The sequence below is a fragment of the Panicum virgatum genome, chromosome 1K (assembly GCF_016808335.1).
Source record: "Panicum virgatum strain AP13 chromosome 1K, P.virgatum_v5, whole genome shotgun sequence".
Classification (NCBI taxonomy): Eukaryota; Viridiplantae; Streptophyta; class Magnoliopsida; order Poales; family Poaceae; genus Panicum; species Panicum virgatum.
Genome location: NC_053136.1, coordinates 45115819 through 45128194, shown reverse-complemented (window position 1 = coordinate 45128194; position 12376 = coordinate 45115819). Strand labels below are relative to the sequence as shown.

General features: G+C 53.0%; 2 protein-coding genes across 2 annotated transcripts; both read right to left on the bottom strand.

Annotated features, from left to right (window-relative positions):
• LOC120711882 (U-box domain-containing protein 33-like) lies at positions 1-4779 on the bottom strand. Its single transcript, XM_039997554.1, has 8 exons — positions 4111-4779; positions 3405-3526; positions 3155-3276; positions 2840-2944; positions 2091-2514; positions 1848-1994; positions 1233-1766; positions 1-1148 (listed from the first exon to the last, which is right to left on the bottom strand). The coding sequence occupies exons 1-8, from the start codon at positions 4388-4390 to the stop codon at positions 174-176; spliced, it is 2709 nt and encodes a 902-aa protein (XP_039853488.1). The 5' UTR covers positions 4391-4779; the 3' UTR covers positions 1-173.
• A 4790-nt stretch (positions 4780-9569) lies between these two features.
• Positions 9570-12253, bottom strand: LOC120657413 (subtilisin-like protease 1). The gene has a single exon (XM_039935726.1). The coding sequence runs from the start codon at positions 12113-12115 to the stop codon at positions 9746-9748; it is 2370 nt and encodes a 789-aa protein (XP_039791660.1). The 5' UTR covers positions 12116-12253; the 3' UTR covers positions 9570-9745.
• Positions 12254-12376: the final 123 nt, after the last annotated feature.

Genomic DNA, 12376 nt, shown 5'->3' with positions numbered 1-12376 from the left:
TTTCCACAATCCACAGAACTAAATTTCCCACTTTATTTTTCCTCCTTACTCTGGAATCTAATTTTCCCCTAAAATCTCAATCTGAATTCTGAAGCTCTAAACTTGTAAGCACACAATTTACAGTTAGATGAAGTATCCAATGACGTGCGGCTGCATTCCGCTCCAGGAAGCGGTCATGCCCGGTGCTGCAGCTGCTGTTGCCACTCGAGGATCGCCGAGCGGAGCGCCCTGTTGGGCGTCAGCTCGCAGTGCTCGAGCTTCCGGTTGGTCATCGGCGACGTGTCGTGCCCGCCGTCGAGCCACCCCATGATGGCCTCGGCCTCGTACGTGAACCCGTCCGCCGCGATGTGGGGGTCGCTCATCACCTCCTGGAAGATCGGGCAGACGAAGTAGGACGGCGCGCTGGCGTCGTCCAGCGACAGGCGCCCCGCGGTGAGCGAGGCGGCCTTCCTGAGGGGCTCCACCACCTTCCACACCTCCCCCGCGAGGTCCGGCCGCCGCCGCCGGCTCATCTCCGCGCACCGCAGGCCGATGTGCGCCAGCTGGTTGGCCTGCACGAACGGCCAGTCCCCCGCGGTGGGGTCCAGGATGGCGTGCAGCTCCCCGCGCTCCATCGCGTCCTCCACCACCTCCGCGATCCTCTTTGGCGGCCGCCCCGTCAGGAGCCGCAGGATGATGATGCCGAACGAGTACACGTCGGACCGCGGCGTGAGCTCGCCCGTGGACAGGAACTCCGGGTCCATGTACGCGAAGGTCCCCTTCGGGGTGGTCGTCCGGTGGAGCTTTGTGGTGATGGACCTTGTGGTGTTGGACGACACGGCCGTGTTCGACTGGCTCAGGAGCCGGCAGATGCCGAAGTCCCCCAGCTTGCTGACCAAGTTGGCGTCCAGGAGGATGTTGCCAGGCTTCAGGTCGCCGTGGACCACCGGGTGTGGCTGGTTCGAGTGGAGGAAGATCAGGGCCGAGCACATCTCGCAGATGATCTTGGTGCGCACCTGCCATGTCAGTGGCGGTGTGTTGTTGATGCACGCGAGCCGGTCCTCGAGGCTGCCGTTGGGGAGGAACTCGTAAACCAGGCCGAACGCCTCCCGGCAGGAGCCGATCAGTGTGACGAGGTTTGGATGCCGCACTCTGCCGAGGACAGCAACCTGCAATGGTGTCACGCAAGGGTCAGGCATGGTTGCCTACTTGATTGTATGAAGTGAAGCCAATAATCTGATGAATTGCATCACCTCTTGGTTGAATTCTGACTGCCCTTGCATACTCTGCGGATTCAGCAACTTTATAGCAACTGTTGTGTTGCGGAGGAACCCTTTGTAGACGCTTCCAAATCCACCCTCACCAATCTTAAGCCCCTCATCGAAGCCTTGGGTTGCTTGTTCTAGCTCAAAGTAGGATAACTCAGTATTAAGTGTTTCAGCTGGCAATGGCATTGAAATTTTCTGGTCATTCTTCTGGCGCAGGCCATCAGCTTCAGCCACCGCAGCGTCTCGTTCTTGCTGCAGCTTCTCGTTATCTGTTTGCAGCACATCGAGAAGGTGTTTGTTCGCCACCATCTTCTCTTCCCAATCTTTGATAAAAGATGCCATCTCTTTTATTTGTTGCTCTAGAGCGAACTTCTGCTCCTTGACATCATGTAGTTCATTGGAGATAGCATGATGCTGTGTTTCCATTTCTTCAATCTCCTGTGCCTGTCTCACAAGCGTTTCCTCAGTTGTTTTTCGCTGCCTGATCTCATGCTGATATAAGTTTTCTATCTCTTTTGCCTGTAAAAGTAGTGTATGATTTTGGCTGGTCCGTTGGTTAAATATTTGCAGTCTCAATCATGAATATTGGAGAAACCTTACCTTTTGAAGAACTGAAATCATATCTCGTTCAGCTCTTCGGCGTTTGTTTGATTCTTCATATGCTTCTTTCTTAGAGAGTTCAGCCTCACTGAGAGCCTCTGTGAGCCTATCATATATGTTAGCATCAACGCCTACGCCTGGATTCTCCTGTGTGGTACCAAACTTATTTCAGTACTCTGTTATACTTCATTTACGAGAGTTTTTATTAAATCGTCATTCCTCATTCTTCTTTATGGTACGTACCAGCTCATGAGAAGGGGATGAGAAATTCTCATCGTCAGGTTCTTGCATTTGATTGGGCATTGCTGATCCTAAGGTCGTGACTGCATCACCATTTCTTGATGGATCAGACCAGGAGTTCTGCAATCTCCCAAATTCACTCCAGGAATCAATAGAGCTCCTTGATATACTTGTAGGCCTGCTGTAGGATTCATGTAGCCGAGATGGTGTGCTGATAGCTTCTAGAGATGGATACAGCCCCACTTCTGTTCTAGATCTTGTCAGATCATGCCTTGGGCTTCCATTTGAGCTTGATGCCTCGCTCTCTGAGTGTGAATGACTTATTGTAACTGATCTCAGATGGCTAACAACGCTGGTTACTGAGGAGTTTGATGCATTTGGGAATGCAGGTGATGCTGATATGGCAGGAACAGTTGTATTTGCTTCCCTGCAGTATTCAGAGGTCAGATTTTATCCCCTTTTTTGTTCTTTTTTCCAATGAACTTTACTGACATTAACTCTTTTGCAATGATATGGAGTTGATTACCATAGTCAAGTTAGAATCAAATAAATGAGATGTTATGGGGTCAAATCTGAGAAGTTTCACAAATAACCACATTTAACTTTAGTGGAACCCAAACTATGGATGTTAGCCTCAAGGTGCAGGTGTTATCGGAGTTAGACCACCAACTGATTGACACTTCGCTGATACTAATGTCCAAGAAAATAGTTTATATCTTAGGCAGGTAAAAACCTTAAGAGCTTAATCATACCTGGTGCATATAAGATGGCCTTTACAAGTAAACCATATCTTACACGATGAGGCTGCTGTATCCATCAGTCTGAGTGCTGTCTTGGATTTAAGTGATTTCATTTTCCTACAATAGGGGAACACTTATTAGATAACACGGCCAAATTTGCTTTCTTCTGTTTCCAGTGGTTTACTTTCAACCCTCTGAGATTTAGTAGCACGTATAACTTGTGTGCTAATAAGGAATATAGTGTGATGATGTTTTGCAGCTTTAAACTACCAAAATCCAAAAAAAAAACATGAGAAAGACACTATAATCATCAGGTGTGATTCATACTTTGAGTGGTGTTTGTCTGCAGCTGCTCCCATGACAAGCCTGGTGATGCCGTGAAGGGAAATAAGCTCTTGAAGCCCTTTAGCAACATCCTCGTTTTCTATTATTAGTTTCTCGCAGCTGACCTATGAAGGTAATGTGGCAGCAATTTATCATTTGATATACATATGCATTCACTGTATTCTCCTGTGTTGCTGGGTGGTTTAGGTGGTTCATTTGTTTTATTCATGGCAAGATAGGTGGGGAAGAGCACCTTTTTCCTTATGCACATCTTAACATACTCATCTAGTTTCTCCTCTGCCTCTGCTCGCATCTTCTTTCTATGATCATTAACCCGTTGCGGATTCACTGTCGTGTAGTGAACTTTTGCCCCCACTGAAATAACAGATTAAGGACGATCCAGTGAAGTCTGAACTCTTGAGCAGTATTTATTATCATGGAAGAATTCTTTACTGTACCATAGTAAAAAAATTATGGTCTTAAAACTGCTATCAGTTTCATGGCTTCAGAGAATGTATGCCTGTTTCTTTCAACGCATAATGGTTTCGATAGTTTTTTCATGCCGGCAATCATGCAGCAGAGACGATTTATCAGGCTTTCAGAGGAATGAACCATGAGGTACGAATTCAGAAGATGGTAATGCCTTTTCGGACATGTGAAAACAAGTTTAGCAGCTCAGCTAACAAAGAACGAGCAGGTATGAAAGTCAAGGTAATGTTTACTCTCAGTGACTATAATTTGCATGACGAAACAAGGAAAATCCCTTTCAGTTGTGCTGTGTGTAGCTGTGTACAGAGTTTGCTTGGTCCTAACTGCTCTCCATAGTTAACAAACCATATCCATTTTTTCGAGGAACCACAAGCAGCGGCGGCATTCAGGATTTCAGGTTCATGGATACAGTAATTGAAATGCGTCAGGTAATCTTCCAAACAACACGAGTACTATTAAGGAAAGCTTACTCATGGGGATCATCTGCGCGGGGCAGTGGACGTGGGCGATGACGATCCCGGCGCCGTCATTGGCCAGGTTCTCCAGCGCCCACAGCAGGGTGCTCTTCCCGTGCCTGACTTCCTCGGGCACGGCCACGAAAACCCTGTCCTCCACGGGCGGCGGGCTCGCCTCCTCCACCTCGTCGCCGGCGGTGATGTCCGCCGCGCTGCTCACCGACGTCCTGAAGCTGTACTGCGACGACGACGACGTGTCCCACCGCCGGTGCGCCGCGCCCCCGGCGCCCTGCATCCTTCCGGACCTAGCTCCGGTTGAAGCCGCTGTTGGCGAAGGAATTCTGGATATGTAGCATTGGGTGGTGCCATTTCTTGTACGAGCTTGGATTGGCCTGATGACTTAGGCGAGGTCAACCCCGATGGAATTTCTTGCCAGGCACCTTCCGGTGTGCGTCTCAAGATACCGAGGACATTTGATTTGGCTCCATGCCACCATCCCATAAAAAAAAACTGATGGTTGTCTGTTTCGGTTCTGGAATTGTATATATATTACTTCAAAAAAAACAATTTGTGTTTCCGCCTAATGATGATGAATCGGGGTGTCGGGGAAGAACACGCGCATCAGGGTCATCTACGGAAGCAGACAAACTCGGTTTGTACAAGTGGCCACGCTACGTGTAAGAAACTATCAAACTAAGAACGTGGCGATCAGTGTCCTCCTCCAATGGCGGCTAGGGATTCTGGTTTAAGATATCCACGCCACCATCAACTCCCGGGACTGAGATGGGGAAATAATAGGATAGCGATTTCAGTTTGTTTGTAGTTGCACTCTTGCGCGTGCCCCACTCCCAAAATAAGGAGACTTGGCCGTTCCCAACGGTCAAAGTCAACTGCCGTTCTGCGATTGGCCCTTTTGGCGGTGTAAAAAGAATTCAGCTGGCCCATCAGTCAGTGCTGTACGTTTTGTACCAGCATCGTCCTGTCTGTCTGGAATGAAATTGAAGAGAAGTCGACAGCATAACAGTTAGCCTCGCCCCAACGCCCCCGTCGCTCCTCCTCGGGGCGACTCGGGGGACTCGAGTCCCGAGCGCCGCCGCCCTCTCCCTCTGATTCCCTCCCTCGCCGCTGCCCGAGCACGCCGGCGGAAGTCCGCCTGGCTGCAAGGAAGGCGGCGGCGAGGCCCTCTTCCTCGTCGAGCGGGTGCAGGCGAGATCCTCGGCCGCTGCAGTGATGGATCCTAAACCCTAAACCCTAAACCCTGGCGTCTGGGGCCGACTCGGGTGCACCACGAGCGGCTACGCACGAAGGCGGGGGACGGCGCGGCCTGCTGCTGCTCCAGCCAAGCTCACTGGCGGCGCGGCTGCTGTAGGCGCGGCGACAAGCGCGCAGGCGGCTCGGCTCCGGCGGGCGTGGCGAGGCAGCCGTGTGCGCCGGTGGCGCAGCAACAGCAGGAGCGGCAAGGAGCCTGGTCTACGTGTGTGGTCCGGTCGGAGGGGGTGGCGGTCGACGTAGCTGTGCGGCTGCGACAATGCGGCCGGCGCGCCGACGCCCCTCTGGAAGGGCTTCTACATGACGTCAGGGCAACGATGGCGGTGGTGGCGAGCTAGGCTTCCGCCATCCTGGCGCGACGATGGTGCTGGGGCACCTTGGGCGAAAGCCTCGACGATGATGATGCCTGTGGGCGCCGTTTTCCCTGTTGAGGGCGTCATATTCCCAGCATGTCTTCCACGGGTGAAAACCCGGTCTATTGACGAGCGGCGGCGGCGGCATCGGCGTCGTTACCTTCCTGAAGACGTCGCTATTGGAACTCGTCTCGGTCAGGATATCGCTTCTGGTGGATTCTAAGCTTCTCGGCACCCGTTCGACGTGAGGAGGCGGGGCTTGCTGCGTGAAGTCGGAGCTGCTGCGTAGGGGGCGTAGCTTGGCAACGATAACACAAAGCGAACTCCTTCTTCGGTGTTCGGTTTTTGGGAGGTTCGGCACTCACCGGGGGCGGGGCATGGGTCCTTGGCAGGAAGTCGGAGCTGCTATTCTTTTGAGCTTGGCAACGATGACTTGTCGTGGCCTCTTGCTTCAGATCCTCTTGTTTTTGGCATCGCTAGTCGTCGGGGGTCAGCCCTGGGGAGTCGAAGCTGCTGGCTACAACCATGCTCGGCAACGATGACCTAGGGTTGTTGTGTGCTCTGCTGCGTCGCGTGGGTGGGCTAACCTTCGGGGGCTCGGTGTAGGTTTTCTGCCGGTTTTCCTTAACTAACCGTGCGCTGTACGGTTTTCGGGCCCAGTTTTCGTTATAAACCTGGTCAATTCTATTTCTTCTTAAGTGAACTACAGGAGCTCCCTGCCCTTTTCGAAGGTTCTTCGGAAAAAAAAAAAGAAAAATTGAAGAGAAACTGTAGCTGAATTCGGTTCAAAAGTGCACTGTGGCCTTGTTTAGTTGCGCCTATAAAGTTTTTGAAATGGAATATTTTCACACTTGAAGTATTAAATATAGACCAATCATAAAACTAATTACAGAACTAGTCTGTAAACTAAGAGACGGATTTATTAAGACTAATTAATCAATTATTAGAACATGGTTAATGCAGCAATTTAGTATCTAATCATGATCTAATTAGACTCATTAGATTCGTCTCGTAATTTACAATCAAACTATATAATTAGTTTTTTATTTCGTCTAGATTTAATACTCTATATATATAATTCTCATTTGTGATAGTTTTAGAATTTAGAATTTTAGAGCGCCGTCCGTCCTCAGAGGTTCAGAGGAGAGACCAAGCGCGTTGTGAGCTTGTGGCCCATCCGATGCGATGGTGAAAGAAGTACTACCCGGTCGACACGTTAATGCTGTGCTGTTGTTTTCGTCCATTCCATGATTCCATCCCGTGCATGCCATTACAATACTTTCTTGGCAAGGACACACTTTGGAGTCTTCAGAGTGGTTTCCTCGTAAATTCTGTAGCATTGTGCTCCATTTTGACTTAGCTCTGGACTACGAATCTAAGACATTCCGTAGAATCTTCACGGTAAACAATACTACTACATTCCTTGACATTCTTGCATTCAAATAATACAATAATACATCGATGCGATTTTCTCCACCTGAAATAAATGCTTGTGTTTCTTTTCTTTTATTTTATATAAAAATAGAAATGTTATCCTAGATGAAGTAGTTGTCAATTGAACGGCATCTTTTCCTCAAAAACAAATAAGAAATTTGTATGTTCAAAACGGCACTTGAACCCTTTGTTAAAACTTATAGTACTTCCATAAATTTAGTTCGAAATTTGGAATTTGAACTGCCCTAGAAGTTTAGATCCAAATAGGTGATCTCCGCTGTTGTTATGATGGATCCCCTTGCCTTTAATTTTTTTTTCATACTTCCAGTGTCATCTATTGCGCCTAAAAGATGATTCTGTAATGCTACTCATAACCTTGGTTCACCGTCATCCAACACTTCCATTTACTCTCTTGACAAATTTTCAAGTGATATTTTGTACGTTCCCATTAACAACGAAGCGTTTATGGTGACTTCGTCAATTTCGAGGATTGTTGACTCAGTCTTCGAAGATGTTAGTAGGGGTAGGGTTAGGTACGTGTGTTCATAGGATTGTGAGTGTGAGTGTGAGTGTACGTGTGTTGTGAGTATCTGAGTTGTACTGTATAATCTAAAAAAATTATTTGCGATTTAGTCTTACTTTCAACTAGGTGTATGGACAACTTCAAAATGGCATTTGGTTTCAATTTCTCAGTAGATATTAAGAGAACTTCCAAGAAAATTACAACATTTAACTTGAATTACGAGGATTTAAAGCGAAAAGTTTCTAGATAATGAGGGACCGAAGCCGGCGACCAGAGGGGGGGGGGTGAATGGGAGCCGATCAAAATTTCTTCCGAAATTCAAACCGTCGGCCTATATCCTGAAAATCACCCAAGCCCTCAAGCGTTCTGGCCAAAGTTTGGAATAGCTATAGAAAAGCTAAACCAACACAAAAGGCCTCGAACGTGCGAGCGAAACCACGAAGCAAATCGGAAGCGAATCGGAAAAACAGCAGACCTCTCTGCCTGAACCGGTCTGACCAGTGCACTGGACCGGTCTGACCGGTCGTGTCTGTCCAAAGGCGAGCAGACCGGTCTGACCGGTCTTGCCTACCGGTCTGACCGGTGGCACCTAGAAAACCCCAAAAAAATTGATTCAAACGGTGAATCTCGACCAAACGACCACCAAAATCGAGGAAACTTGGGGGATAGCTTCGCCCCTACCCCGTGAACATATCCCCGAGAGATCTCGTCCTAAAGATCAAAGAATCTTGAGAAATCGAGGGGAGATCAAGAAGGATTGGGGTTTTCTCAAAAACTCAAGAACTTCAATTCTGAAAAGCTAGCGATTCCAGAAGGTTGGGCACGAGGCTAGAAGCACGGGAATCGCTACAAAGAGCTCGAAGAACCGTCTCGATCATGTGCATAAAAAACGAAACGAAAATCCATCACAAAAGAGCACAAGAGGGACGGGATTGGATTGATTCAAAAGCCCAGAGGGCACGAGGAGGATATGGCCTCCTTTCCCAATCAAATCCAATACAAAGTCTCACAAATCCATGGACAAAATCTACTCTAAAGAGAAGAACAAGTGGAGAGACACAGGGGTGGCGGCCTGGGAGGAACGGAACAATCCACGGACAAGTTACAAAAGCCACACCGACCTAATACAAGTGAAGGGGTATTTATACCCGCGAAGACCGGTCAGACCGGTGCCAGGGACCGGTCAGACCGGTGCCAGGGACCGGTCAGACCGGTGCCAGGGACCGGTCAGACCGGTTGGTCTGCAGTATCCCCCTGTACACGATCCCATCTGACGGCTAAGGTTCTTTCTTCAGAACGAAGTCATCTCCACGATGCCGCCATCTTGATGAAGATCTGGTCCACGGTTTTGGAAGGTCCGTGAAACCCGGGTAGATGGTCGGTTTTGAGAAAACTGCCAAAACTCCTCGCGCGGGAAGATTCCCGCCTCCACGCCGTGGCCCTAGACGCCGTTCCCGCCTCGGTCTGACGGCCCTAGACGCCGCCCGACGCCCGTCACCTCTTCGCCCGCAGCGAGGCCCTAGAGGCCGTCGACGCCCGTCGCCTCCATCAGTCCCGAGACCGACGCCCGTGCCTCCACGACTTGGCGTCTTCAACCGATGTCCGACTGCTTGGTTTTGTGGCGCAAACCAAGAAACCCGCCTTCCATCGCCGCTTGCGCCCTCGATCCAGGAATGGACGCCACAGCTGCCGCCCGGCCCGAGCTCCTCCACGGCAACTCTCCGTCGACACTCGACGCCCGTGTACCTGCAATCCAAAGACCAAGCACACGATCACACCGCACGGTTGACAATTCACTCATCACAGGCAGGATAGAGTACTCTCATTTTCCTCAGATAAAATCAACACCGCTGAGATAAAAACCAACTGATATCTGTAATTCTCAAGGTGACAACCATGGAACTTCATTATATTGCTCCACATAATTTACAGTCTAAATACAGGCATACACTGCACATAATGACAGAACCCGCGACTGGCAACAGGAAGCACGAGAACCTATATCCTACTGCTGCCCCATGCATATTACATCCATGGCGGCGGGCGATTGACAGATCCAATCCAGTGGTCATCAATGAGTGAGATGAGCAGTGTCCTGGACGAACTTCTTGTACGACACCAGGATGGGGCTGCGCACCACGGTCTTGCGCGACACCCACCTGAGCTGCCCCTCCGCGATCCCCTTCTCCCTCCGCGCCCCCACGGGCCTGATCGTGACCGTGAACCTCTTCTCCTGGTTCACCTTGGTGAACCGGAGCGTGTCCGGCGCCACCGTCACCGACAGCTCCCCCGGCACCTCCACCCGCGCGACGTACACGGACCTGGCGCGCCCGACGTTGGTCACCACGCGCGTGACGTTCACGACGTAGGGCGCCTGGTCCAGGAACGCGGTGATGGACGGGTAGTTGAGGTCCTTCTGCTCCACGGCCGGCATCTGCGCGCACGACACCGGCGGCAGCGGGTGGATGATGGAGTTGATCTCGTGGTCGCTGTACCTCAGCCCGCACAGGTAGGGGACGTAGTCCGCCGCCGACAGGTTGTACACGAGCCCCGGCCTCAGGGCCTTCATCGGGTGGACGAACCCGGCGCCCAGCGTGAGCAGGTTGGCGGGGAACCCGTCGTGCGCCGCGATCGGCCGCCGGCGGTGGTCCGTCGCGTCGGCCGTCGTGATCAGGGCCGACTTGATCGCCGCCGGCGACCACGCCGGGTTCGCCTTCTTGATCACCGCGGCGATCCCGCTGAGGTGCGGCGTGGCCATGGACGTGCCGGACAGGATGTCGAAGTGTGCCGCCAGGGGATTGGGGGCCGTCATGAGCCCCGCCGGCCGGGGCACGCCGGCGATGATGTTCACCCCGGGGCCGGTGATGTCGGGCTTGAGGATCCCCTGGTTCTGTTTGCTCGGCCCCCGCGACGAGAACGCCGCCACGACCGGCGAGTCGCGGTTGCCGAGCACGGTCCCTTTGAAGACCAGCTCGCCCGTCGCGTCCTCCGTCGAGTTCATGTACGCCCTGATCTTCTGCCCCACCGAGTAAGGCACCTGCGACGCCGGGAGGGCGTGCGCCTTGGGTTGGATCACCGAGCCGAGCTCCTGGATGTTGATGACGACCATACCGGCCGCGCCGGCTTCGCGTAGCGCGGCCCCCATCTCCAGGGCGGTGAAGTTGCCACCGGCGTCGCACACGACGATCTTCCCGCCGACGTGCTGCGGCGTGAGGACTTTCTCATCGGAGCACGTGCCGTCGCTGAGGTCCCTTACCAGCGGCCGCTGCACGCCCAGGAAGTCCTTGGGCTGGAACAGCGACTCGCCGTCGAGCTCGACCCCGTTGCCAAGCTTTACGGAGACCAAGAACCTCCGGTCGGTCGTGGCTGCCGCCACGGTGAGCAGCCACGGCGCCTCGTTGGCAACTGTTGCGTGTTGCGGGCCCATGTTCCCGCCCGCGGCGCTGACGAAGACGCGTTTCATGATGGCGGTGTATCCTCCGAGCGCGATGGGGTCGGAGGCGAAGTCGCCGGCCTCGTCGTCGCCGAGCGAGAGCGAGAGCACGTCGACGCCCTCGTCGACGGCGTCGTCCAGCGCCGCCAGGATGTCATCGCGGTCGCAGCCCTTGTCCTCGAAGCACACCTGGTAGAGCGCGATGTGCGCGCGGGGTGCCAAGCCGGAGGCCGTGCCGAGCCCGTTGCCCATGACGTTCGCGCCGGGCACGAACGCGCCGGCCGCCGTGCTCGCCGTGTGCGTGCCGTGCGAGCCCTCGCTGACGGGTAGCACCGGGTCGTCGATCCCCTGCCACTTCCACTTGGCCGACTCGTAGAACGAGCGCGCGCCGATGAGCTTGTTGTTGCACACGGAGCTGTTGAAGTCGCAGCGGCCCTTCCACTTGGCCGGCGGCGGCTTCATGCCCGTCGCGTCGAAGGACGGGTGCCCGGGCCTGATGCCGTCGTCGAGGACGCCGATGATGATCCCCTCGCCCATGTTGCTCTTGCCCCACAGGCCGCCGTGGAACGCCTGCTTGCCGGTGAGCCCGAGCATTTGCGGCGTGTGCGTGGTCATCAGCCGGTACGTCTTCTCCGGGATGGCCTTGACGAACCAGTCCTTGCTCTCCATGGCGCGGACCTCCTCGTCGGTGAGGCGGGCCGCGAAGCCGTTCACGACGTGGCGGTAGGAGTAGATGAGGCGCGCCATGGCGGAGGGGTCCTTGTCGAGCTCCTCCTCGGCCATGTCGCACACGGACGCGAGCAGCGACGCGTGCCAGCTCGACACGTCCTTGAACAGGTTCCGGTCGTACTCGTACGGCGTGCGCACGATGATGAGGTAGTTCCTGTGGAGGCCATGGTCGTTGTGCGCGACGGCGGTGCTAGCCAGAAGCGAGGCGAGTACGAGGAGGAAGACGGCAAGGCGGAGGGAGAGAGGCGCCGCTAAGCGCGTTGGATTCGGAGGATCCATTGGAGAACAGACCGAACCAAGGTGAACCCGCTGACGGCTGCTAGCTACATGCGAGCTGATTATCCTAAAAATGGCATTGTGCCTGATGGGAATGATTGGTAACCTTGTGCGTGACAGCAGGATGAACAAGCTTAATATAGCAAGGGTTGGCAGGATTAGAGGTTGCTTGCTTGCGGCCAAACGTGGAGGAAATGGAAGAGGGTTCTGCACCTCACATTGCTGAACATTTAAATTGTGTTCAGGCCCGACTTTAAATCCAGT

What these genes read in the sequence shown, in the direction of transcription:
- LOC120711882 (XM_039997554.1), bottom strand. Translation starts at nt 4,390, where the DNA reads ATGCAGGGCGCCGGGGGCGCGGCGCACCGGCGGTGGGACACGTCGTCG. An exon ending in GCAGACAAACACCACTCAAA is followed by an intron (nt 2,945 to 3,154) that starts GTATGAATCACA and finishes CCCCTATTGTAG; the next exon opens with GAAAATGAAATCACTTAAAT. An exon ending in AGTCAGAATTCAACCAAGAG is followed by an intron (nt 1,149 to 1,232) that starts GTGATGCAATTC and finishes ACACCATTGCAG; the next exon opens with GTTGCTGTCCTCGGCAGAGT.
- LOC120657413 (XM_039935726.1), bottom strand. Translation starts at nt 12,115, where the DNA reads ATGGATCCTCCGAATCCAACGCGCTTAGCGGCGCCTCTCTCCCTCCGC.